Source organism: Cygnus olor, chromosome 8 (genome assembly GCF_009769625.2).
Source record: "Cygnus olor isolate bCygOlo1 chromosome 8, bCygOlo1.pri.v2, whole genome shotgun sequence".
Taxonomy (NCBI): Eukaryota; Metazoa; Chordata; class Aves; order Anseriformes; family Anatidae; genus Cygnus; species Cygnus olor.
The window spans coordinates 5,550,665-5,576,002 of NC_049176.1; the positions used below are offsets into that span (position 1 = coordinate 5,550,665).

A 25,338-nucleotide genomic window follows, 5' to 3' on the forward strand; every position below is an offset into this window, starting at 1 on the left:
AATTAACAAGGTTTTTGACTTGGATGAAACCAGAGCATATTCATCAAAGCACGTGTAATACATACACACAAGAAAATACTGATACCTCTAACTTCAGTTTAACATCTTCTTTTGTCTTAGAGATGTTGTCTAAGCATGATATGGCTATCTCCACTTGACTGCAGTACTGTCCATAAATAACCAATCTAAACCAAAAGATAAAGAATAAAGGGAACATTTGTTATTTAAGGACAAGGCTTGACCATTTTTCACAAATTGGTAACAATCCTCCTTTCAACGGGAACAGTGCCTAATATGCAAGGATCAGATTTAGCTAGATTTCAATGGGCAATGTGAATATAAGGAAAAATATGCAGAAAATAAAATTTTAAGCTAACCTCAAAATACTGTAAAATCATTGCAATTTCCTTTAACTTTCACACGTGTGTGTTGTGATAAATGCAGGACTCATTAAAAGACCAACAGTCTATAGGTACAACACTGTAGATTTCCAAGACTGTAGCGAACAAATTCTGTTAGAGGCTCAACAGGATTAATTGCATCTACCCTTTAAAGAACCTAAAGGTTACTCAAACTGAACCATCTCCAACAGTTTCTATCAGGTTACACATCCTGTGAGCTTTCTGATTCAAGTAACAGTTCACATAAGTTCAAGAAATATTCAGTAGTTGTCAACAGCACTTGTACTTCTCAAAGGAGCCTGCTTTTAAAACAGAAGTTTCTTGCCCCTGCTTGAAGTGCTTCTGCTAGTCTCCCTGCAGACTGCTGTTTCCTTTCACTTCATCCATGTTTCTTCAGCTGGTTGCTCCTGTATGCTTCAAATTCATTTTTGGGGTATTCCCATGACTTTCCACTGACACCTCCTAAATTTCATTTTCCCCTGATCTAATCTTTACCATTCATCTTTTGTTCTTGTTACACAATCAAAACAATGATACTGATTTAACACCACTTCTGATTACTTTTAGTAACTATGTGGTAAGACACCAGGCCTACCTCCAACTGTTCCCTTTTGCAAAATAAATATAAGCTTGAGGTTTCTTCTTGGTGTCCTTGTTCCGCTTTTAGCGCACATCTCAGAGCTGCTTTTCAAAATAAGCATTTTCCAGAACAACTTCTTGTCCCCTAATACCCTCCTACAGCAGCTGAAAGTCTAACAGCCTGGGAAATAACTATGTCCTGCTCTGACACAAAAGCTGAGATACAGGGCCTCCAAAGGCAAGTTTGTTTATGGGCAGCCTGGGACACCCTCCTTCCTCAAAAAACAACTCTCCTGTCTAACGTTTTCCAGATGATGCTGCCCAGTTCTTCGCAAGCTCATTATTACTCCAACAGCTCTTCTTCCCCGTCACCCTCAAGCAAGTCCAATTAGCTCCCACTGGCCTTTTGCACTCTGGTCCCAGAAGAAACTCATTTTTAACCATGACCCAATGGTTACTTCACAGTAAACCAGCACTATAGCCCACAGTACAGCTTTTCAGCTAAGTATTACAGGCATACCACTTCATCATACAGCCCAAGAGCTGTTCGGTGCTGGCAAAAAAAAATTTGAAAAAGTGGGTAAAAAAAATGGTAACTACCCTACAGGGCATGGCACGCTCCCATGGCTATCTTGTTATCAGTCTGACTGTTTTTCACAGTTTTAAGGTAAAGCATGTCTACTTCACCATCACACATTTGACTGCAGGTCACACTAAGATCTTAGTCTCTTCTCTCCTTTCACACCTGCCTTCTCTTCTTTCAAGTTACCACCTCTCCTGTTTTCTTTAACCTGGAATGGCCTTAATACACATTTTTGTCTTATTTTGCCCCTTTTATAACATTTTACCTGTTAAACAATACAGGTGCATGCTATAAAATATCTAGGGTTATTTGCATGGGGAAAAGAAAAAAAACACTGTGCAACAAGTCCAACCATCAACTTGACCTACCAAGTCCCACCACTAAACCATATCATTTAGTGCCACATCCACACATCTCTAATATCTTCAGGGATGGGAACTCCCCCACTTCCCTGGGCAGCCCATTCCAATGCCTGACCACCCTTCTCCATCAATAAATTCTTCATGCCCAATCTAAACCTCCGCTGGCACAACTTGAGAGGGTTAGTATGTCATTCGACATAATTGTCAAAACTGCGTGTAAAAAGAAAAAAAGGAAAGCTCATTCAGCAGGAAGTTACATTTTTGACTTCAGGGCTCCTAACACAAAATACTAGCTTTGTAAGTATTCCAGATATTGAATTCTATTCTGTTTTAGAAATATTCAACTAAAAATATAATAAAATGCTTTAATAGATTAGACACAGATTATCACAGTTAGTAAAATTAGTGCATAGTTCTTACCTTTCCTTGTAGTTAATAAAAATTTGATACAGGTTCTGGTCATTTTTGTTAACAATGGAATCATTGATGTCCTGTGTTAGACTCCTGTGAATTTTCACCAAATCCTTAAAAACAACAATGAGGAGGAAAAAATATTTTTAAAAACAGAACAACTAAAGCTTCGAATACAAAAATAAATGTCTTTGTGTTAGATCCATTAATTGAATAAATTGGTAAACAGATCATTTGAGATTAGAACCTAATTTAAAGGTTTGCCACATCTTCCATATAGGGAAACAAGAAAAACTCAACTCCAAGAACTACCTATTAAAGACTAATTTATTCTAGCTTGGACCGTGCACTGTTAATTCATCTTCATTTTATAATGATAATTTTAAAATTAAGCAAGTCAAGTAAATGCTTTAGTGACAAGAAAGTAATGATTTATGTCCCTGAGCTGTGAAAAATTAGTTTTGTACATTACATTGGTCAATTAGTGATGTTCTAATGCTAAGTTAACTGCAACCATAATGAGTTTCCCAATACAGCAAGTAACTAATGGCTGAGAGAAAGGCAAGAATACTGCAGAAAGATTTTCTCCCTGAGCACAGTAGAAGAGTTCACTATCATAAAAATCTGTATGCTACTGTAGATTACATCATCCTTAATACTATGTGGATACTGTCAGAGAAGTCGCAAGAAATAAAGTCAAAACAGGTTAAGAAGTTCTGAAATCATAATAATTAAGTGGCATGAAAACCACTGCAATTAAAAATAAAGGAGTATTTAAAAAAACACTAAAATGGTTTAATGCAGTAAATGATACATTACAAAAACACACAACAGTGAGTTCTGAATAAAGTGAAAGCATTTCACTTCACACTGATGTCAACTGTGAGTACATATAAGGTCAATCACAACATCACAGTTGAGGTAGCAGAAACTAAAAACCAATCAAATTCAGTTGCTAGCAATCGTACAGCCATATCCCTCATAACCTTAAGTTGCACCATATAAAAATGTTATCACAGAAATGCTTCCAGATGAATATATTACAACAGTACCTTTTTTTTCAGGAGTGCACAGGGACTCAGCTAAGCAATGGCCATGAAATGTAGATGTTAGAAGCTCAAAGACATTTTGTTCCTATATCTACACTGAAAATATTTAACTTTTTAAATTAAACCAATGTTAACATCATTGGAAGTTAACAAAAGCATCAATACTTCAGTATGTTGTAAATACTTCCATCTCTCTCCCTCAGTATGTCTGCATATATGTCTCAATTCAAATTCATGCAGAGACATAACATATAAATGCTTCTATCATAGAGAGACGGATGTGCACAGGTAACACACAAGTACAGAGCCGTATATACGTTTTATAGGACAAATCTTCAAATTCTGAGCCCTGATGAAAGGCACTCACTTTACAGCAGTGAGTTTTGGTGGTTTTGTTTTTATCCTTAAAAATAAAACACCTTTTGACACCAGCAGATAATTTTATCCAGCAAGCATCTTTCACAGTCTATATAAGGAACACAGCACCACCCTAAAGTACCAATCCTTAATTTAAAGGTTGTAAAGTACAACCTTTAAACAGAAGAAAATCCATCCTGTTCTGAGACCACCACCTCTGCTCTCCACATCACAGTTTGCTGTAGAGCTCTGTAACAGCTATTTTTAGTCTAAAACAAGCTTCCACTGCCCTCCAGCCTTCCTGCAGAGGAACTGCTGCAGAGACAAGGTCTGAGCACAGAAAGCACTTGCACGTGGTTTTGGCTTAGGCAAGCCCTACATTTCTTTTAAGGTTGTTAGATGCCTACGAAATGTTACTGGAGTTAGAAATAACCACGGTCTTGTAAGAGCAGAATATTTAATCATGATAATGAAAAGTAAAACAACCTGAACGCAACCATTTATATCTTCCTAATTTCAAATGAACAGCTTTTGACCTTTTTACTCCTCTCATCTGATTCCCTGACACTTCTTTAAGGAGTAGCGAGTAGGCTGACCTTTCGGTTTGTGTGTGCAATGCATAAGCCCCTTTTACATCCCGGTGCGGTGCAGCATGTCACATTGGCTAGCTTTGTGGCTTTCAGTGCCCTTAAGTCACTGAGCCTTAGGAAAGAGATTTACAGGAGGTTAGGTAGGCTGCATCAGGGCTTCATTTACAATAAATAGGAAAAAACGTTAGTGTAGGATGGAATGTCAATTTGATTTTGAAAGCAAATGGTTCTCTAAAGGCAGCTGACTGACGTACTCGAAGAAAACAAGTAGGTTACTGATAGCTGTGGCAGTATTTTGGACTAGCATTAAAAGAGGAAGAAATTTTAGCAGTTCAGGTTTGTGGCGAAAACTTTAACACAGGAACAAATATAGCAAGATGTCAGGTACCATCCTGTAATTCATCAGTTTAACAACTGTCATAATTTAGCTGCTGTCAGGCTGATGTTAGCACAGCAATTAAAAACATTTTTGCAGTCCAGATTCCACTGAATAAAAATCCCCACCACCTCCTCCCACATCCCAGAGAGGCTGCAGGATATGCCAGAGACAGCCAACACAAAGATGATCTTTTACAGGCGATAAAGGTTTGATGTGGTCTGTGGGCCTCACTTTGGGGATCCTTACTTTACAGTCTGCCTCATAAAAGAACAGTCCTTTCATTTGTCTGTGTTAACAGAAGCTTCAGACCGTGTCTGATGTCTTCCTTTCAAGTCAGATAAAGGAAAGATGTCTGCTGTAAATGTAAATGTAAAAATTGTCACACTATTGTGAGTAGGCCAGAAATAAGTGGGACAAAGTAATAATCACAGGAAACCTTTCAGATTTCAGTCGAGATATCTCCTATATACTTCACAGAGGATTTGCTTATCCTGTCCAGTTCCAGATTCAGAATCTAGAATTAAATTATCTTAACTTTAAAACAACTTCAATGACGACAGATCCAGGCTAGATACAAGGATTTGCAGAGTACCTACAGAAATCCTATTGAAAATGCTCTGCAACGTCCAGTGGTAGGCAATCTAATAGTCAAAACTTCATACAGTCACAAAAATACTGGCATGTTTTAGAAGTCAACCCATCTTCTATAAGTTATTATCTTCTGCAAGACGAGAATACTGCAACTTCTAACCATCTGCTATCTGGTACTGTATTACTATTCTCTTGGCCTATTCTGTGAAACGGGGAAAAAATATTTTGTATATGCTTTTTTAAGTAACCTAATAGCTACATAAATGTATTTTGCACTGTTTCAAATAATCAGTTTATGCCATAACATATAACACTAATATAATCAGACAAGCATCTTATAACTCTTCTTGAAACATGTAATTACTCACAGGAATGTTGATGAAAACAGTATCAAACTCTGATGCTGACAGAAACCTTTTCAATGGCACCATGAAAAACTGCAGGGGAAAAACATGTGCATACATTGACTATGTTGTTACATATTCTAGAATGCTATAGAAACACATATGTAACAATTCTGTAAGTTAGTAGTATCTTACTTTCTCTATTGATTCCAGAGTTTCCGTGTATTTCTCTTCAGTTTGTTTTATTTCAGCGAGACAACAGCTTCTTATATCATTTTCAGTGTATTTCTGCAATTACAATGAAGTCAAATACAAGTCATTAACAGGGACCTAATGGATAACAAATGTATTTATTTGTTTAAAATTAAGCAATTAGGATAACTGCTTCCTGAAATTTTCTGAGTACTGCAGCCTCCAAAGATGATAGTAATAACCAAGAATATTTTAATGTTCAATTAGCTGATGACTTGAAGAGTTTTACTAAAATTCCACATCAAAGGAATATTATGAAAAGTTAATGTTTAGACAGAGAGCTCAGCTGTCTGCATATACTTCAGAAATTGAAATATAGGTCGCATTTAACTTACATCCAGACTAAGAAATCTTATTTAAAATACTGAGCAGTTAGTAGTTCTATTAAACTTAATGGGACTAACTCATGTAAGTAACTTTACATTACATAAATGTTCAAGCTAATCCCTGCACTCATTTACAGTTTTTCCCTTTTAGTTTTCAAGGGAAGCTTTCTCTTCAGACACAATGTGAGCATGCCTTTGAACCAGGAAATAGAGTGACCTCTAAGTCCAGCTCTTGCATGTCTATGTGCTTGTCTTGAATGAGACTCTGGGATTTTTCTGTGTAAATCAGACTCATAGGAAATTCAAGTAATTACCAGCACAGGATACCATAAAAATAGTTTACAAGCACTCTTACTGAAGTTCAGATTTACAGCAATACAGCTTCAATAACTTGTAAATCTCATTTCCAGTAAAAAAATTAGATACCTTGAAGCAGGTATGGAAGCATTCATGTCACGCAAGTCTTAAAAAAACCTGGAGACAAACAGGTCTGCCTCAAGACCTGACACAGTACAGACCTGACCTGTCTCAGAAGTAGTAATTGAACCAAAATGTTTTCTCAAAAAAAAAAAAAAAAGCAATGGCATAACAAGTAATAGCAATGTCACATCCTTCCTGAAGCCTAACTACCAGTTGCAACATCCTTCCAAGCTATCCTTTGGTGTCTTTCTTACCTTTCTTTTCTCACCCTGTGTAAGGAGGCGATCCACACTCTACATAGAACAGACCCGACGACCAGATATTACTCATGCACAGAGGAAGTCAGAAAGAATTTAACGATTTAATATTACAGTCTTTTCCACTCCAAAAAAAGACTTTCAACATTTGAGCAAATGACTTTCTCTTCCAGCAATGGCAAAACTTCTAGACTATGAAATTTTAAAAATTATCTCTTAATATGGTCGAGAGCTATAATCCTTCCACTCCCTTTCTGCACTATCAGCCAATTTGAGCATATCATGGCAAACAGCTAAACGCTATTAAACTGTCCATGAGCCCCACACAGCTCTCCTGATATTGTTTGGCTACCAATGAAGAGAAGGAAATATATGTAAACTCCATACCAATTATCAAGTCACATAGGCACATGAAGTTTCATCTGGTAAATCTTACTATTCTATTTGCTATTTTGATTTGTCTCCTTTCACCTTCTGGGTTTCTCTCAATGACTCTACAAGTAACTCTTGCAACTTGAACATGCTCCTCACTCTCATCTAGCAGGTGCTGTGTTCTCTCTCAAATTAATCTTTAAAACTTAACTGTTGCAGTTATCAGTTTTTCCACATCAAAAAAATGCTGTCCCTTATCGGATGGACGTAGAAATAACCATTTTGTACAAAATAAAAAAGCAGTCCATCATTACTACCAGAAACACACTTTGCGAGCATTCTCTGATCAACCACATCTCAAAAGCTATCATTTATTCCCAAATTCTTTGGTAAAGCGAGGGGGTTTTTGTCAGAGTTAAACAATATCAATCAAGTTTTGGAATTTGACATTACTGAGGTTTCTAGTTATTTCTCACCTTTACTCTTGCACTATTTGCATCAATACACATTTTTTTTGTATCCAATAGGAGCATATATGCACTTGCAAAATGTGGTTATTTGTTGTTCAACAACTCATATGAGAAATGCAAACAAAATCCTAGGATTCCACTTAAAAGGACTGACTTGGGTTCAGACCTAACCTGAACAGGTCATTCCCATAGGCACTTGTGGCAGAAATTAATACACCAATTTCTATTCATACCACAAACTTCTGGAATTTGAATGTAGGTGAATTTTTTCCTTTCAAAGGTGAAAGTAAAAAATTGTGCTAACAACAGTACAAGTGAAAGGCAAAAAATGCCTTTGAAGGTCATTTACTGCTAAAGAAAATATAAGGAATAGTTTGCTTTGCAAGATAACAATGATAAATCAAGGATGAGGGAGATGCAAAGCATTTTGGCTGCTATTAGGGACTTGTAAAAGTTTGGGGTTCTTCTGAAGATATACTTGAAGATTGGCCAGTGCTAATCTTTTTCATATTCAAGAAATTCTTGCATAGGATTCAAATGAAAGAACTGCTCTAAATCACGTTAGCATGCAGTACATTTATAAACCTGAGATGAAGTTATCACAGACTGGAAATAATTACCACACTCAAGAAAGCTGCCAGAGCAAAGCAATTGTAATGTCTCCATTCCTCATATGTTGTGGAAAAATATTTAGCTGTACCATGTTTTCATTTCTCATCTACTTTCTATTAGAAACAAATACAAGTCTGTTCAATCTGAAGTATCTAGGCTAAGATGCAACACAATTAGAGCATGAAAGTTCTGATTTCTATATTAATCATTTGCTAGAAACACAGATAGACAAGAGTAATATTTGTAACAGGGGAGAAAGAATCAGAGTGTACAAACTGCCAACTGTCAGACATGACCAACTGTTGAAAAAAACCCACGCCCATTACATGAAATGTGAACCTTACTGCCATTGAGCTTCAGTATAAAATAAAAACAACATCATTAAAAACATTTCCTACAATTCAAACAGTTCTCTAGCACATCATACTTGCAAGTGAATACGACTTCATTAGATAAAAAAACAGTTTTTTCAGCTCAATTTTTATTTGGCTTTCATTGAAAAGCCTCAAATTTTGCAATTAAACAGAATTCAGCAAAACGTGAAAAACTAACAAGTTTCTCTTATCCTTGATTTATGTGCAGTAGCCACAGGATACTGTATTAGCAGAAAAACAGACTTGAAAACATTTTATACTCAAAACTATCCTGTTATTACAGCAGAGATGAACACAAGCTAGTGCTCTTCCCAGACTTGTTTTTGTTTTGTTTTTAAAACAGATAGCAGTAACCATAAAAGCAGAAAATCCAAATCACATGAGCAATCTTCTATACTGTACTGGAAGGATACACAAAGAGGAAAAAAGAGTAAGATCTTGAGAATTTTTCACTTCTTCACGTAACTGTATTAATAAAAAGCAATTTGGAAAACTAGAGGCAAGTTTCCAACATAAGAAAACATGAAACAGAGTATGAAGGAGAAAGAAAAAGATCTGAAGTATTATAAAAAACATATATTGCCATGGACACAGACTAACATTTCCCAGATCAGAAAGCACATCTCTCTGAGGAAGGGCAGACAAGAGCATTACAGCTTCCCTCAATTAGGGAGTACATTTTATTGCTCAAGTTTAGATTTTTTTTTTTTTTTATGACAGTCTGGAAAACAAACAAGCTACCATTCCCAGTAAGGCCAACCTGATGATCAACAAAAGCACATGGCTGAATAAACATGATTTTCATTGGTATGAAACAATTACCAGTTGTCATTTTTTAAGATTAGTTGTCCAAATTATGGCTGAAACAACAGTGTTTCACAGCATCATATCTTAATTTTTTTAAGTAGGACACTTAGAAGTAAGCATAAGCAGTTAATGTAACCGGTCTTAATTAAACTATCTGGTAAATCTTACTATTCATAACTGGCAATCTTACAATAAGTTACTTCCAGTAAGAAGTTACATTTCTTTCAAAAAATTGCCATAGTTAATGTTCAGGCCTTTGCAAAAAGAGACTGCAATATAGGAGATAATGCACTGCACATTACAGCTCCACATACAACTAAGCATGAGCAAAGTTTCAGTAAAACTAGCTATAAAGAGGTAATTTCACACGTCAAACTTAAAAAAACTACTGTTGTTCAAAATAACTAGGAATTAGAAAACATACAGGTTGTTGTGCTGCTTCATCTTTCATTAGGTCTTCATAAACCTCTCCGCCTTCATCTTCTCCATAGACACAGTCGTACAGCTCCTCATCTTCATCAACACCAGTTTCACTGAAAAAGGAAAATAATTTGTAAAAGAAAAAGCAGCTGTGCAGCACAGGCTAATTACCATGTCAGCTCTGCAAGGGAACATTTCTTACAGGAAAATTTCTACAGTAAACAGATTAATTAATAAAATTATCTAATGAAAAGAATCCATTACAAGAAATTAAGTCCATTAATTGTCTTTCCTCAATGCATTTAAAATATGATTGTATGAAATCAACACAACACTGAAGGCTGAATCAATTTATAACTACACAGAAACTAAACCAGGCATGAAAACAAGCTTGTCAGGACAGTTTTGTCAGGAGGTACTATACAACTACTCTTCACTTCATCCCTTTTCCCACCACAACCAGAAGCATGGAGCTGCCTCTCTTGACTGCCTGGCATCCTCCTGCAATGCGGGACAGTGGCACAGCATCCTTCCTGCCTAAAGAAAAAATTACCTGGACTAAAATGCACTTAACACTTTGGAGCAAGCAGCTGAGAGTCTGCACATCCATGCCATAACTTAGTGCCTTTTATCATCACATAGCAGCCCTCAGCTACCCAAAATTAAAAACAATCTTTCAAATTGAAAAATCAGTTTAACAAAATAGGGTAAGCAAAAGTAGTGTTCTTCTATTACACAGACTACAGAAATATCTCAGCATAAAAATCAATTTTCAACTCTACCCTCAGCTAATTCAGCTTCATTACAGTCAGTCCTGTAGGAGTTTTGCCTACTTCACACTAAGACTGTACCTAGTCCATAAGATGTCTTGCCCCCATATTTCTTACAGTATGTCTATAAAAAACCTGAAAAGATATTGAAAGTAGTCTGGTCATAGTAATACAGAAACTTGATCAGATGTGCTGCTAATTTGGGCATTTTTTGTTGCTTGAAAAGAACAGTGAAATCCTTCAGAGCGAAAAAAAAACTCAGGATTGGACCACTCAGATGCAAGACTAGAATTAGGAATGATGACCATTTCTGTTGGCGGACTGTCAGTGCTCAAGTACATCAGAAGCTCTACTGGCAGAGACCCATGATTTCGAACAAGGCAACATAAAACGGGATTGGTACCAACGCAGCTTCCACTCAGACAACTTAGAAATTCTAGACCAAATCGTCATGTCTGTGGTCAGGGTAACATACACAAACTAAGCAAATTCCTTATTTCTCATCAAATACACCATGAATATTTTTTTCCATAAAGGACATCTGGAGGATAAAGAAATAGCATTGGAAGTGCCAATAAACAGAATGATAAAAAAATATTTATAGGATCCAACAGACAGATTTAGAGATACAGCACACACCCCTTCCTTTTCCAAGGGACACCATGCCCTTGACACTCAGGTGCTCCAGGTTAGTCTGGCATTTCAGCTTACAGCAGTGATGAAGGTGGACTAGCATTTCACATTAAGCATTAGCAGCTGTTTTAGATGCAGCACAGACATACTCCATTTTACCATATATGCTCTGGAGAACAAAAGCTGGTAAAAAGGTCAAAAGGGGATAGAAACATTTAACCATTACAGCTCTGACGGAAGGCCTTAGATCCATTCTAAATTCCTTAGACACCATTTAGACTCAGAGATGACTATTTCAGTCCAACACACTTCACTAATTAAGAGAAACTCAAAAACGCAGGCCATTTGCATCATTCACTGGCACTTATTTCTTTTTATGAAGAGGGTACCTCTTAAATTGCCTCCTCCACAATTGTGAAAGCCTGTAAGTATCAGACTTCAGCAAGTAATACTTGTTATTGATGCAAAAGACCATCTACCAATCTCAATTTCTTTGGTATTCTGTTGACCTTTTTTTTTTTTTTTAAATGAAAGACCACCTCAGTAGTGAACTTGTATACCTATTTAAGAACTGTTAAAAATATTTGCTGATAGTACTAACACCACCACATCTAAGAATTGAAGACATCACTGCTAACCCACCTGGGACTCAGAGGAATCTGTAGCATCTACCTTCCACATTTTTAGCTACACCAAGTGAAAAGCAGCTGAGATAGCCAGTCAGCTGCAAGAGAGGAGAACGTTTTGTAGAGAAGGTGGTAGGTCAACTAATGCAAAGTGTGCTGGTGTTTTCCCTTTCCCAGTAAAGAAAGGAAAGTAGCTGCTGGTATGACCAGCAGCTACTTCACGACATCACAGCAAGCAACATACTGTGTGGAAAGAGATGGAGACCAGTGATTTGAGTACTGGTGAAGTTTGAGTTTTGGGACAGCATGCACTGACTATGCTTATCCATCATGATTCCTAACAGATCTTGAAAGGTGTTAGCTAATGCTATACAGGATGTTCATGTCTATCTCACGTGTGCCTCAAAACCAATACAAAAATGGGCAATTAATAATCTTTCAAACACCCAGAAAGTCAAATGCACTTATACAATTTTTTTTATTTTTTTATTTTTTTTTTTTGCAAGATCAAGACCTTCTCCTTGGGTTCCTTATAACTGAGAATTCCACGAAAGCTTTCTCATAGTTCAGGCAAATTATTCAAAAACGAATTCACAATTTACTTTGTTACCAGAACCCTTCATAAAACATGCTTCTTTATATATACAAATTTATCACAATCATTTAGATAAGCTTTCATCATTAATTCTTCCTGGTCATCATAATGACTAACCAAATGTTTTTAAAACAAATAAATTCCCCATTCTCATCAAAACCGTTCTACAACATCATTAAAACAGTAGTGTGCAACTGAAAAAAACCATCTTTCATTTAACTAAATTATTTATGACATACTCTATTAAATCAGGAAGACCTTTGTAGACATCTTCATCATCAACACTTTCTTCCGTAGGGAAAGGTCTATAGAAAGAAAAATATTCTAAGTTATAGATAGCATTAGTCTAATGGCAAAGTGGTTTTGGTCTGGTTTCTAATATTTTCACACAGATTACTGTTAAGGTTACCATGGTATATATTCTTTCCTTTCTCTGATGAGCAGTAAACATATATATTTAGTCTTGGTTGTATGTATTGAAACTTGATAAAAACCCTACTGCATAGTGGGATTATATATCATCACTAACACATATTATTGACAGTTTTTACCGTGAATTCTGAATTTTTAACATAGTAAGTGGATTACAGGACTAGCTGGAGATCGGGAGTAAGAGGAGTTGTTTTGTTTTAGAAACACCATCCATTCACACGTAAGATTGCTGAATCAAAGCACTCAAAAAAGATGGAGAATTCCCAAGTTAAAGCATGCAGTCTTTCACCTTCTCTCACAGCCCGTGTTTATATTCATGAGGTTAGGTTTAGTTGCATTTGTCTGTTGTTTTTTTTTGTTGTTGATTTTGTTTGGTTGTGTTTGTTCTTGTTTGTTTGTTTTGAAAACAACAATTGCACCAATTGGGCAGCTTTACTGATTTCTGTAAGGTTTCTGATTTTCTGTTTCCATTCTTCCTTCACCCTGATTATGAGTCCAACTTACAACCCACGTCACAATTATTGGACAAGTTCTGTGATACTAACTGCTTATTTGTCTACTCCATGTTCATCACAAGAAGGCTTCAGGCACTTCAGTAAATGTACCAGAAACAGAAGATAACCTTCAGAGCTTTCATGTATCATCCACTTCCAGATGAACTGGGAGACAGATTTCTACTTCTTTTGCCTGATCATCCAAACTCTTGTTAAAATGCTTAGTCTACCTATATGGCCTCCAACAGCTATTCGAAGGAACACCGTGCAAGAGGCATTATTCCCACCATTCACTAGGCCAATAACATACCTTATTCCTGTTGCTATTGCAATAGGCGTGCGGGAAAGTTTTGAGAGTGTTTCTATCACCTGAAAAAAAAAGAAGAAAAACTGTGATTAGTTCTAAGAATGAAAGCATTAAAAAAATCCGATTTTGATCACAGAAAATGATACAGGTAGACACGAATTCTGGCCATGCCACATACTGAGTGGTGACTTGCACAAATTTCCTATGATGTGGTCTTCAGTTCTTGTGTATTGATGGAAGTGATGGGAGCACAAAGAAAGCACAGGGAAATTTGTTATTTATAAGTTTCAGCACAAGTTAAAAACAACTAAGGCAGACTTAAAACCAGGTCATGTGGTAGTTTTAAGTTGGACCTGGATGCAATTGTAATCAGATTTTCTTACAGACTGCTCTAAAGTTTTTTATCTACAGAAAAGTTTTCATTAGAACTTTTCCAAACGCTGACCAGAAGAGGGAGCCAAATGACAAATGAAAGCGCCTTTTTCAGGACTTGCTCGCAAAGTAAAGGTAATCTTTATTAGACAAGTAGGAAAACAAGCTACGAATTTGAGCTCATAAGCTTTTTTTAATTTTAGGCGATAGCATCAGTCTAGGAGATCCCGTTCTAAGAAAATACTTCACATAAGGACCCAAGGTTATACACAATAGAAGGAGAACATTAGGGAGGGTAGAGAATATTTGGTCACGTATAAGTAGAGATTTTGTTGTCAGCTGCAGTACAAGAACCAACTAGTACTCTGCCTAGCACGTCCTCTATGTCACAAATGATTTCCTCTTTTTCTGAGCACTTTCAGATTGGCAAATCTTACTTGCGCGAGAGAAAAAAAAAAGCCAAAATGACACCCAGTAGCAATTTCCATACTTGCAATAACAAGGTCCCCTGAACTTCCCAGGAGTTTCAGGATGGGTCTTTACAACTTAAAATTCTTAAACTGAAGTAAAATTTCCTGAGAAAGTTTGTACCAGTAGGATTAAAATTCAGGTATAGTAATGATTGTTCCATGGAAATTGTGAGTAAAGTTTACAATTAAAATTGTTTATTTTTGAAGTTCTAATTACAAGACCAGACTGATTATAAAGCTCACAGAGTTAAAAGTACATCTCTCAGAGGAAGGACAATGAGATGTTCACACAGGAAAATGACAAAGTAAAACCACAGAAAAGAATCGCAAACTACAGAGCCTAAATTGAAGTAGAAATGCTTCCAAAGTGAATCAAGTTTCATTTGTTAAAAACCAATTTCAAAAGTGAAATAGGTTATACTGCCCCAGTCGAAGAAATGTTTGGTGTTCATTTAAGCTATTGTAAAAGTTTACACTATGGAAAACCTGGTTTTGTTTAATAGAAAAGGCAAAAAATATTGAATACAAATAAATCTGCCATGTACATAATTAAAGGTTCAGGCATGGTAATTCCCCTAAAAAAATAAATATTGCAATACAAACTAGACAAAAGTTTTCAAAATTAAAAATAAAGTGAATAAAAACCTTAAAATTATTTTACATTAGTCAAAAGGTCAGAAAGGAAAAAGATTTTTAAAGTATCTTGCTTATTTAAAACCAGGTGAGTTCTCATTTATATACAAAGGAACAACCTGCCTCCACAAATCTGACAATCTCAGCACTGACCCGGGCAAGGAATGCTGAGTTGTACGAGACAAGGCTCTACGGGAAGTTCACTGGAAATTCAATAGCTGACAAGGTGATCTCTCCTGACAGATGGGTGAATATTGACTGGCAAAATAACAGGAAAAGAGGTTTAATGATTATTGAAAAAGAGAGAGGCAAGTCTGGTGAACTAAATATCCCTTTCCTGTTTCAACGTGTTATTTCTCAGCACACGCAAGATCAAACTACTACACCCACGCAAACCCTTTTCCTTAAAGGGATTCTCGCTTATCTAGTAATACTCCGAAGTATGGCTTACTCTTTATAACTAGTTATGGTTGTTTGAAGAACATAGAATGAAAATCTGGACAAAAATATGAATTTTATTAAGATAACTAGCAAATGGTATTCCCAAATTTACTGCCAAACTGTATTTTGCAGCTATTAATAGAACAGAAACAAAAACAAATGTTAGAAATTGTGAGGACAAGACTTTCAGGAACCAATGTAAAATCTCCCTTAAGAAAAAAACACAAAGCTGAAGAAGCCAGAAAAGTGTTTAAAGGAACATGCTGAAAAGGAACCATAACGAGAGAAAATGGAAGGCAACCAGTAATTTTCACTGCTCCGGGAATAGAGAGGGTCTGGCATTCCATGAAGAGAAAACTAATGTGACAGAAAGCCAAAAAGTAGATTTCTATCAAAATCTGAACAATGGATAACCCGTTAACAAGAAAATGGCCATCACTGCAACAGCTGTCAGTATCTCAGCAGAAATATTGTGTTCTGCAGAAGTAGGTGATGAAGAGTGGTCACGCTAGCATCACGAAAGAAAACACTGGGCAGAGACTGCTATTCTTCTATCTGAAAACAATTAAGAACCAAAGACCATTAACCACACAATGTTTTTAAGGTTAAAATACCTGAAAACGGATGCAACTTCTACAAAATACAATTTGATGCTTGCTCATTGAACACCCCTATTAAAGCACAACTTAAAACTTCCCTGTCTGGAAACATAATGGTTTCTACTCAAGGATTTTGTTGTTGCTGGGTTTTGTTTGTGTGTGGGTTTTGTTTTAAAAGAATTCTTAGAAAATGTCAGGATACACACCACACTTGTACAAACAAATATATGAAACTAACACTTCTGGTCATACTAGAATTGATTCACCATCACATGTGTAAATTTTTTTGCTTCAACATTTTGTAGGGGCACAGAAAGATTTTCTACTTCTCCCACATGAAATCTCAGTTGTTTCTAATGCACTGCAGACATTCTTCAGACTTGGCTTATTTCTGACTCCATAGGGAAGGTCTGAGTTATGAACAGGCTGAGTTGTCAGAAACACGATCTGAATTTTGAAAGAAGTTCATCCAAATAATCAAACTATCCCCAGTAAAATGTCTTGTTTTCAACAAAACTGACCGAGAAAAAGACAGGAGTTTTCTGAACAGCTCTAGTTTCATGCCCAATACAACTGGTTTGAGGGAACCTATAATATAGAGCCATTCTGAACTCCAAAATTACAGTGTACCCATGCATATGAATGTCCATAACATTCAATTTAAAAAAAAAAAAAAGGCACAAGAAAAGCATTTTTTGCCTTGCTCTTTTGCACTCAGAGGAGCTTCACCCATTTTACCCATTTAACCCTAGATGTATTCCCAATTCTCTCCCACAGCAAGGACTCAAACATATCACTCAGATGCTTCTGCACCTCTGAATGAGGCTAAACTGGATCCTAGTTTCAAGCGCAAAATTAGCACTCCCTGCTCATACAACATCCAGAACAAAGTTTCTATGGCTGGGACTACTCTACAACAAATAACTGTACAAAGGGCTGCACGGCCTGTCCACACACAATGTGACCAGGAATAGGCACCGAAAATTAGACACTGAGTAAGGATTCACATTTATGCTCTTGCAAGGTATGACACATTAAAAATAAAAGCTTTATATTCCAAAACATCCTGCAACTACTACATCCATTCATGTAGTCAAAATAGAAGGCTCACTAACTCTGACTCTCCTACGGCAAACCATAAATTTGGAGGTGTTAGCAAGAGGCACATGAGGAGATCCCCCCCACACTCGGCTCAACATGGCCGCTTCCCACTGACCAATTCTGTCAGACAAAGGTTGAGCAACTCTTCAGAAGTCACATCAAAGCCACATTCACTTCAAGATGACGTGATCATCCAAGTCTGGTTCTCAGTATACAGCCAGTTTATGCAAAACATAGCATGAAATTCAAAACTATGGCCCTGCAAGAGGAAGCGTACCTCGGCCTGCTCACCGGGGAGGGACGCTGCTCCTCAGCGTTGTTTCAGGCACAGCCAGCAACAGCCACGGCCTTGTGCGAGCCATTAACTTCTTACTTCATGAATTACTCCAACAACTCATTTTTTTGGCTTGATGTGTTTCACTTGACTTGCTGTCGTAGGTCAGGCTCTCCAGTTTATGTAAGGGCTTGCGTATCTCTTATCACAGTAATTTTGTAATTTCCTGCAGCCATGCCCTTCAGTAAATCACTTCAGGTATTCCTACACATACCTACCGCAGCAGTACACTAGAGGGACTATTTTACTTTTTTCTGTAGCCATGGCATCTCTGAATCTGAATTTAGAATGGGCCTAAGTATTTTGGTCGGGTCAGTTTTCCATCTTGTTTCTTAAAAAGCAGCTTAAAAATCCTGCAGTTCAAAAGCAGACAAAATACCTTTTAGAAGTACTTTTCCACTTTTAGAATAAACAAAAATACATAATTTTGCAGCTTCCTGTCTCCCCAAACAGGCAATATTTCTTTGCTGCTGACAGCTGCTTTCAGTATTAGAGCCATATTTCGATTTCTGATGTTTAGCTAAACTCTAAACATGAAGTGATCAACAAATGGTGATGGCAACAGTTTCAGAATTTGTGCCAATGAAGCTTACGAATAATACTCACACATGGGCTAGACTGAAGCAGTTCAGTTCCCATGCATGCACTTACAAGAGGATGTGTTTTTCTAATACAAAAGTCACCAAGAATACGTAACCATATTATATTTGAAGTTTTTTTGGTTCCTTTTTCTCTTCAAAATCTGTGCATCCAGTTCAGTATATGAGAGCCACACTTTGTTGACAACTTAGCCTTATTCCCTCCCATAAAGTAAATTTAGCAGATACATATAAAAAGAAATAAAGAAGTTACATTTACCAGTGAAAAATACTTCTAATACCAACCTACTTTTTGACATGCTGTTTTGAAAAATGCATGTTGGTTTCTTACCAACCAGGACTTACTTTCTTACATCAAATTTTGGGGATAGAAAAAAAATCCCCAGTTATACAGGAAAATTAATCATTCAGAGTATTGATCGTCTCTGGCTACAATGTGTCCCCATTCCAGCCTCTGGGCTGGAATAGTGATCTCAAGCCATCTCACTTTAAGAAAACTTCAGAGATTAGTAACTACATGTCTAACATGCCCACTATCAACTAACTTGAAATAATGCCCCCTTTACAAGTAGTTGTAACTACTCCCAGGCTCAAGTCTAACCATGAAGATGATCTCATAGCTGCGTAAGACAGCTTTACGTACCTTAGGTACCACCAACTCAAAAGAGACTACAGAGCTGCTATTACTTCCTCTGAAAAGCAGGCATACCTGTAGTTTGTTATTCAGACCGTTTCTGTCAAGATTTGACCAAGTCTTAGCATCTTTCACTTTTGTACGCAATACCAGCATACTGACCCATTGTTTCTTCAAGAACCTATTCAAAGCCTGTCTCAAGGACACTCAAATATCTGTTGACAATGAAGGCACCTGCTCATTTGATAGGGTAACATGAAAAATACTCTGTTCTGAAAGTGTACATGAGCTTCCAACCAGTTTCCCAACAAAATTTGTCAGCAATACATAACCATGAATATGAAATGGATTAGAATCTTTTGGAAACATAAAGAGTATTCCAAATTACAGATTCTCGAGACTTGTGCATGTAAGTATTAATTATCTGCATATATATATATATACACACATTTACCACAGTTATGGGCAGATTATGAAAAACAAAAAGCTAAATCAACTACAAATGGGGGGAGGGGGGGGGGCGTACAAACTCTGAATTACTTGGGACATGGGTAATATTCATACAAGGCCAATTCCAAGTCTATCATGTTGAGCACACTTCAGAGCCAGTACTGCCACTCATGCCAACAGGCTGAGGGGGTTTTTACCAAGCTGTTTTCACTCATGCATCACATTGTAGGGATAGAAAAAGAGCAAGAAATCTTCACTTTGCATACCTGTCACTCATGGATAAGATGAAATTGCTATACATAAATATGTTCTCAAATGACTTATATTAATAATGAAGTTTTATTATTTGCTACTCCGAGGAAAGCATCCTAAGTTTACCAGGCCCTGGACAGTCCTGGATCAATACTTCATTTGGCACTGAAGGGGGGAGTGCATATCTTACTATTTTACCGTAATCCATCATTAACTTTTGAACCAAAAGACCTCCAGGAACTGCTACATTGACATTTTCATTTAACCTGGCTGACAGATGTGAAAAACGACATGCAGCCAGACAACTCCAGGGCAATTACACACCTAACACATCTAACAAGCATATTATTCCACGTAAAGGGTGTTAGTGAAATTGAACATTTTCTCTCTGTCTGCCTTGGTGTTTTAAGTGTTAGTACTCTGCATTGGTTCACATTAGTTTTAATTAAACCACAAGCGTCTAGCAAAGAATGAAGTCTTTTCAAAAAAGGCAGAATGGAAACATTTAAAAATGCCCTAAAAGCAAACCCTTAGCTTCGCACCTCTAACAGGCCCTTAAAAATAAATAGTCAATTTCAATCTCCAGCTTTGCAAATATGCCTCTACTAAATACTGTCATAACATACAGTGAGGTGTCAAAGTTATACAGACACAAACACAGCAAAGAAAATGTACAGCCCTGGCACCCTCACCAACATCTCATTAGGCACATCTTGGTCTGCAGACATCCAGCACGTAGAAACCTAACAGCCTGGTTTCGATAGAAAGCTTCACATACACCTAAATACTGATTTCCCTCTCATTCAAATAATGAAATATAAGCTTTAGGTGTAGCAGTGAAATCTAAAGGAAGAGCACATTGAAGTCGTTCATTTCCACAAAGGTGATCACCAGCCACGGGATGCTATTTCCTCACTGACATGACCTTCAGCTATCCTAGTTCTGGTGTCTCTCACTGTCCATTCTTCCATTTCCTCTGAAATACATCCTCCAGAAATATACCTGAGGAATCCTCCATCGTTTCCCATGCAGGCTTAGTACCAGCACAGCAGGAGTAAATAGCCCAACCATTCCAGTGAGTCACTGTAGAGAAATTTACAACCGCAAGCCAAGTTTTTTTGTGACTGACAGGAGCCCGCCAGCAACTCTGAAAAAACAGTTTGAAACCAGGTGCCAAATGCTTTTCTGCACAGGGAGCAAGGGTAGAGCGACTGCTGTAAAAGCTGTTATTGGTAGTCACGCACGTTTCCTCTGAAAACAGCCCCAGCTGCAAGAAGAGACCTCCACAGTGCTGCTGTGCTGGTTGGGGAAAGCATGGTGGGCTTAGGCAGGGATGTCAGGGCATGCAGACCTCCTCCTTCCCTCCTAGGCAGGAGATGCTATGTGCAATGCATTGCCTTGGGGAAGTCTTGTCTTGCATCAGTTTTCTCCACTGTGTCTCCAGTGTCTTCATAGATAACGAAGTAACAGGAAAGTATTTCTCCAGACTGAATAAAAGAAATAGCCAAGAAAAAAGAAATCCTCCTGGGTGTTGTCTCCTCCTGTTTGTAGATAAGCTAAGTACAGAGTTGCAAACTACTGGGACTTCAAACACCCTGGGGAATCAACAACTATAGAAGATGCAACATTTTCTCCAAAGCCTTGTAAAAAGAAGAGGTAAGGCAGGCAGTTTGGCATAAGGAAGGCAAGCAGAGCCAAAGAGAGAAGTGCATCATATTAAAAAAAAAAACACTCTGAAAGATATGAGAGAACAGAAAACCTGATGTCTAAAAGAACAGCCCAAGGCTGGGTGTATTTTCCACTTTTAGGAAAAAAAATACATAGAAAAAAAATGAAGAGTTCTGTTGTGCTGTTTTTTTTAACACATATTTACATATGTATTCCAAACATTTATATCTAGTTTCACTGCTAGACAGAAGCATTTCATTCCTTGCTACAGGATCTCTCTCCTAAGAGCTCTAACTTAAACCAAGCAACACCCGATTTCATGTACTTACATTACAGATGTGAAGTATCCATAGCACTTCTCTCTAGGATGGTAGTTGAAATAGAAGCATAAATGTAGTTTCAAGCAATATCAAAGGACAGGTCAAACCCCACGCTAACCAACCCCTTCTTGAATGTCTTTGGCTCACTGAACGTTTTTTACATTTCATCCCTTTTGCAGGGAGCAATACCTCAGACCACTCCAACTGCCGAATGGGAGCAGTGGGACTGGCAGATGGTTGCAGCACACACGACTCCTGAACATTACTTAAAATAAAAGGGAGAAGAAAAACTGAGTGTTCTCCGGGAATTCATAAGACACAATGTCATATTATTAGGAATATAATGAGCAAGTCTTTAATAACTAGTATCCAATTACGGACAAATCTATAGCCATTAAACAAGAGTTGTGCTTAAAAGCCCACTTTCAAGTTCAGTCTATGATGAAGCTACAGTTCCTAGTCCAAAAGCATGAAAGCTTCCCTAGACAGTTCTGCTCTTACGAGGAACTGAGAAAATCCAAATTGCACAAGCAGCATATTCCTCCTCAGCTCTTGGGTCGGTTTGTCCAGAAAGTCCAGACACTAACCAAAGACAGCAGTGGGGGAAGGGAGCCCCAGCAGCTGCTTCCTGCCTGCAGCTTGTGGTTATGGTTCTATGAATACCTTCGAGCCCTCACCATGCCTTAAGGGGTTGGGTTTTTGTTTTGTTTTTGGTGGGTTTTTTGTTTGTTTGCTAAGATGATGTTGCCTGAAGAATGACAGCCTTCCTTCCTTCAAGCACTGCTTTAACAGCCAGAGCACTAAAACGCTGCAGCTAATAGCATGAGTGCAGACTACCGTGTAAAAGCTAGAGAATAATGTAGGATTTTGTCCTTCTGGTGCGTTTATTATGTTTCAGGTTTTGCATAGAAAACAAAGGAATATAAAATGATACGCCCAGGACAGTTCTGTAAAATCTGTCTGCTGTTGAATCGTTCCAGTTCCCTTCACAATCAACTTTATTAGGGTAACCAATACTTACAAACAGCATTATCAAATTATATTCGGGCTTTGATCCAATGTTCTCTCCCAGCACTTTGTACAAACACTCTTATTGACAAAATCATATTTTTTACCTTATTTTATAAGGTAACACTAGAGGACCAATTAGTTTTTTCCTACATATTAAACAACACTTTTTAATATAGTCCTAATTTCTTCCTTAATATAAGCATCCTTTTTTAATCCTTAACAACTAACAGTAGGATTTTTAAAGGCATTCAGAGTTTGAAACAGAATTTTTTTTTAATAAATGGATATAAATCAATGCTGTGTCTTGAAAAAAATCATGTTTTTGCTACTGCCCTTGAACAGATTTCAAATGACTGTTTTGTTTTTTAAATTTGAAAACAACAAGCAAATTATCTAAATTGGAAACACTAGCTATGGTGTTTGCACACTTTGTATACATTTTTGGTCTGCTTGACCATGGATGATCGATATTAGCATTAAAACGTTCTAGAAAGAAACAAGTGTTTTCGTATTCATTATTGATTGCACCTCAAACAAATGCTACTTTAGGTATGCATCCTAGAGTTTAATTGGCATGTGGTTTCTACACTCCCACTGTATTATCTTTTATATTTCAACCTATTCCTTGTCAACCTTGGTATCAGCAAGAAGGATATTAGGAGGAGACTGCATAAAGGAGCGTCTCTTCCTCTCTTCTGCTAAAAGCAGAGGAAGATCTTTCGCTTCCTGTCTTGAGTGAAGTGCGCACCGCCACACTTCTCCCTTTCCTGAATTCACTTTAACCACTGACTACAAATTCAGCTGAGATTGTTGAACGGTACCTAGTCCTACTTGAATATACTCCAGTGCACAGTCATTGGTGGTAAGAGTATTTATTGGGGTAAATGCACACTCTATACACTTTCATTCTTTATTAGAAAAAAATTTCCCCCTGCTACAGTGGGCAGTGCAAAGGGAAGTGAGTTGTTCTTTTTGATACAATTATCATCATGCACCTGCGCTGTAATTTTCAAAAGCCCCCAGTTATCTTCAAGTCTTGTGCTCTGGAGATCTCTCTTCTCAACCAGAAGAGATGAGGGTCTGAATCAGTCCATAGGAAAAGCATTGCACCTGCCCTCAACACTACAAAAAGATTCAACTCACTTTTACTCTCACCTTCTTCCCACCTCATTTTAAATCATCACCTTGGATACTGGACAATACAAGATACACCCAAAGACATTCTGCAATGGGAATGGCAATACTACCAACCCCCTTTATAGAAACTTGAGAAGAGTTGTGGTTTTCTTTTCTCCCCATTTGTCTGTTCATTTAGATAACGAGCAAAACTGCACTTAATATAGCGAAAGAAAATACAAACCAAGATTTACATTCTCATGCTTGTACCTCATTCTCCTTTACATTAATCTGTACTCCGAAAATTACAAACTGAGTGAGAGAAACTAGGTTACTAATTTTACTTACTACTGCTTCATTTCTCTCATTTTGTTCCCTTGAACAGGCAGCAGCTTGTCAGTTGTAGCGTTATTCACGTATACATACATTCCCCTCTTACATTGCAGTAAAAGTACTGCATCTCCAAAATGCTGCTTCAGAACTGCTCCGCCAAGGCAAAGTGGGATTCCTCTTTATTTTCATTTCTTAAAAAATTTGGAATACATTTGCACATAACGACGACAACCTACAAAATACAACCTCTGTGCTAGTCAGCGTCTGAATGGCATCGTATGCTTATTTGCGCTGACACTGTCCTTCTGCTGCCTATGGCAGAATTAAGCCAGAGAGATCTCCAAGAGCTTCCCATCAGTGAGAAGATCAGCTAGAAGACAGAACTCTCAGACAAACAATACATTGAAGGTCAGCACATTTAAAAAATAATAATCATGTACCACATGCATCTATTTGGGTCAGTTATTTTTCCCAAGCCACCCACATATTAACACTGTAAAACACAAAAGCATTTGAACACAATAATACAAAGAACACAAAGCAAAACATATATATATATATATATTTGAAGACAAGAATGACAGCAGAAGATCAAAAATTTCTCATCTCTGTACCAAGCATAGTATTCACATTAGGCACTGTGCCCACATCAGCAAACAGTCAGAACCACACCTCTTAACAACTCTACATGCCTGATTCCCCCCAGTATAAACTAGAATTACTTTAGGCACTATGCTAGGACATGGTGCCATCTCTGGTTAAGGAAAACAATACTTGCTTTAAGTCTTCTTGTCATTTTCACATGGCAGGGGGGATGCACTGTTGTTCACGGATACTGTAATACAATTCCAGCAAAGCTGTGGGGTTTTAGGCACAGGAAGAAAGGAATAAAGTGGTTTGAGTATTATTTCAAGGAATGCTTTATTCTGCCGCCCCCAGTATCAGAAGACACACAGCAGCCACCATGTCTCATACTCATCTAGGACCTGCAGCACCAGAGCTACGCTGCAGAGAGGAATCAGATTTGCTCATAATATATCTAAAAGTTAAGTCACCCATATATGACATCCTCCAGACAGGGAATTGTTCTTCAGTTTACACTTGGCTGTATATTTAGAAATTTTTCAAGTCCATGATAGGGATCATACCATGCATCTTCGATGCTGATACTGTGATAAACAACAGCAAACCA

The 25,338-nt window shown here is 37.4% G+C and overlaps 1 protein-coding gene across 1 annotated transcript in view; it reads right to left on the reverse strand.

Annotated features, from left to right (window-relative positions):
• The window catches only part of VAV3 (vav guanine nucleotide exchange factor 3), a 167,980-nt gene that overhangs the window by 92,924 nt on the left and 49,718 nt on the right, over positions 1-25,338 (reverse strand). Inside the window, exons 3-9 of the mRNA XM_040566157.1 lie at positions 13,817-13,875; positions 12,820-12,885; positions 9,961-10,069; positions 5,842-5,934; positions 5,671-5,739; positions 2,346-2,449; positions 86-185 (exon numbers count right to left, since the gene is read on the reverse strand). Coding sequence (XP_040422091.1) covers positions 86-185; positions 2,346-2,449; positions 5,671-5,739; positions 5,842-5,934; positions 9,961-10,069; positions 12,820-12,885; positions 13,817-13,875 — 600 coding nt within the window. The remainder of the gene's footprint in view (positions 1-85; positions 186-2,345; positions 2,450-5,670; positions 5,740-5,841; positions 5,935-9,960; positions 10,070-12,819; positions 12,886-13,816; positions 13,876-25,338) is intronic.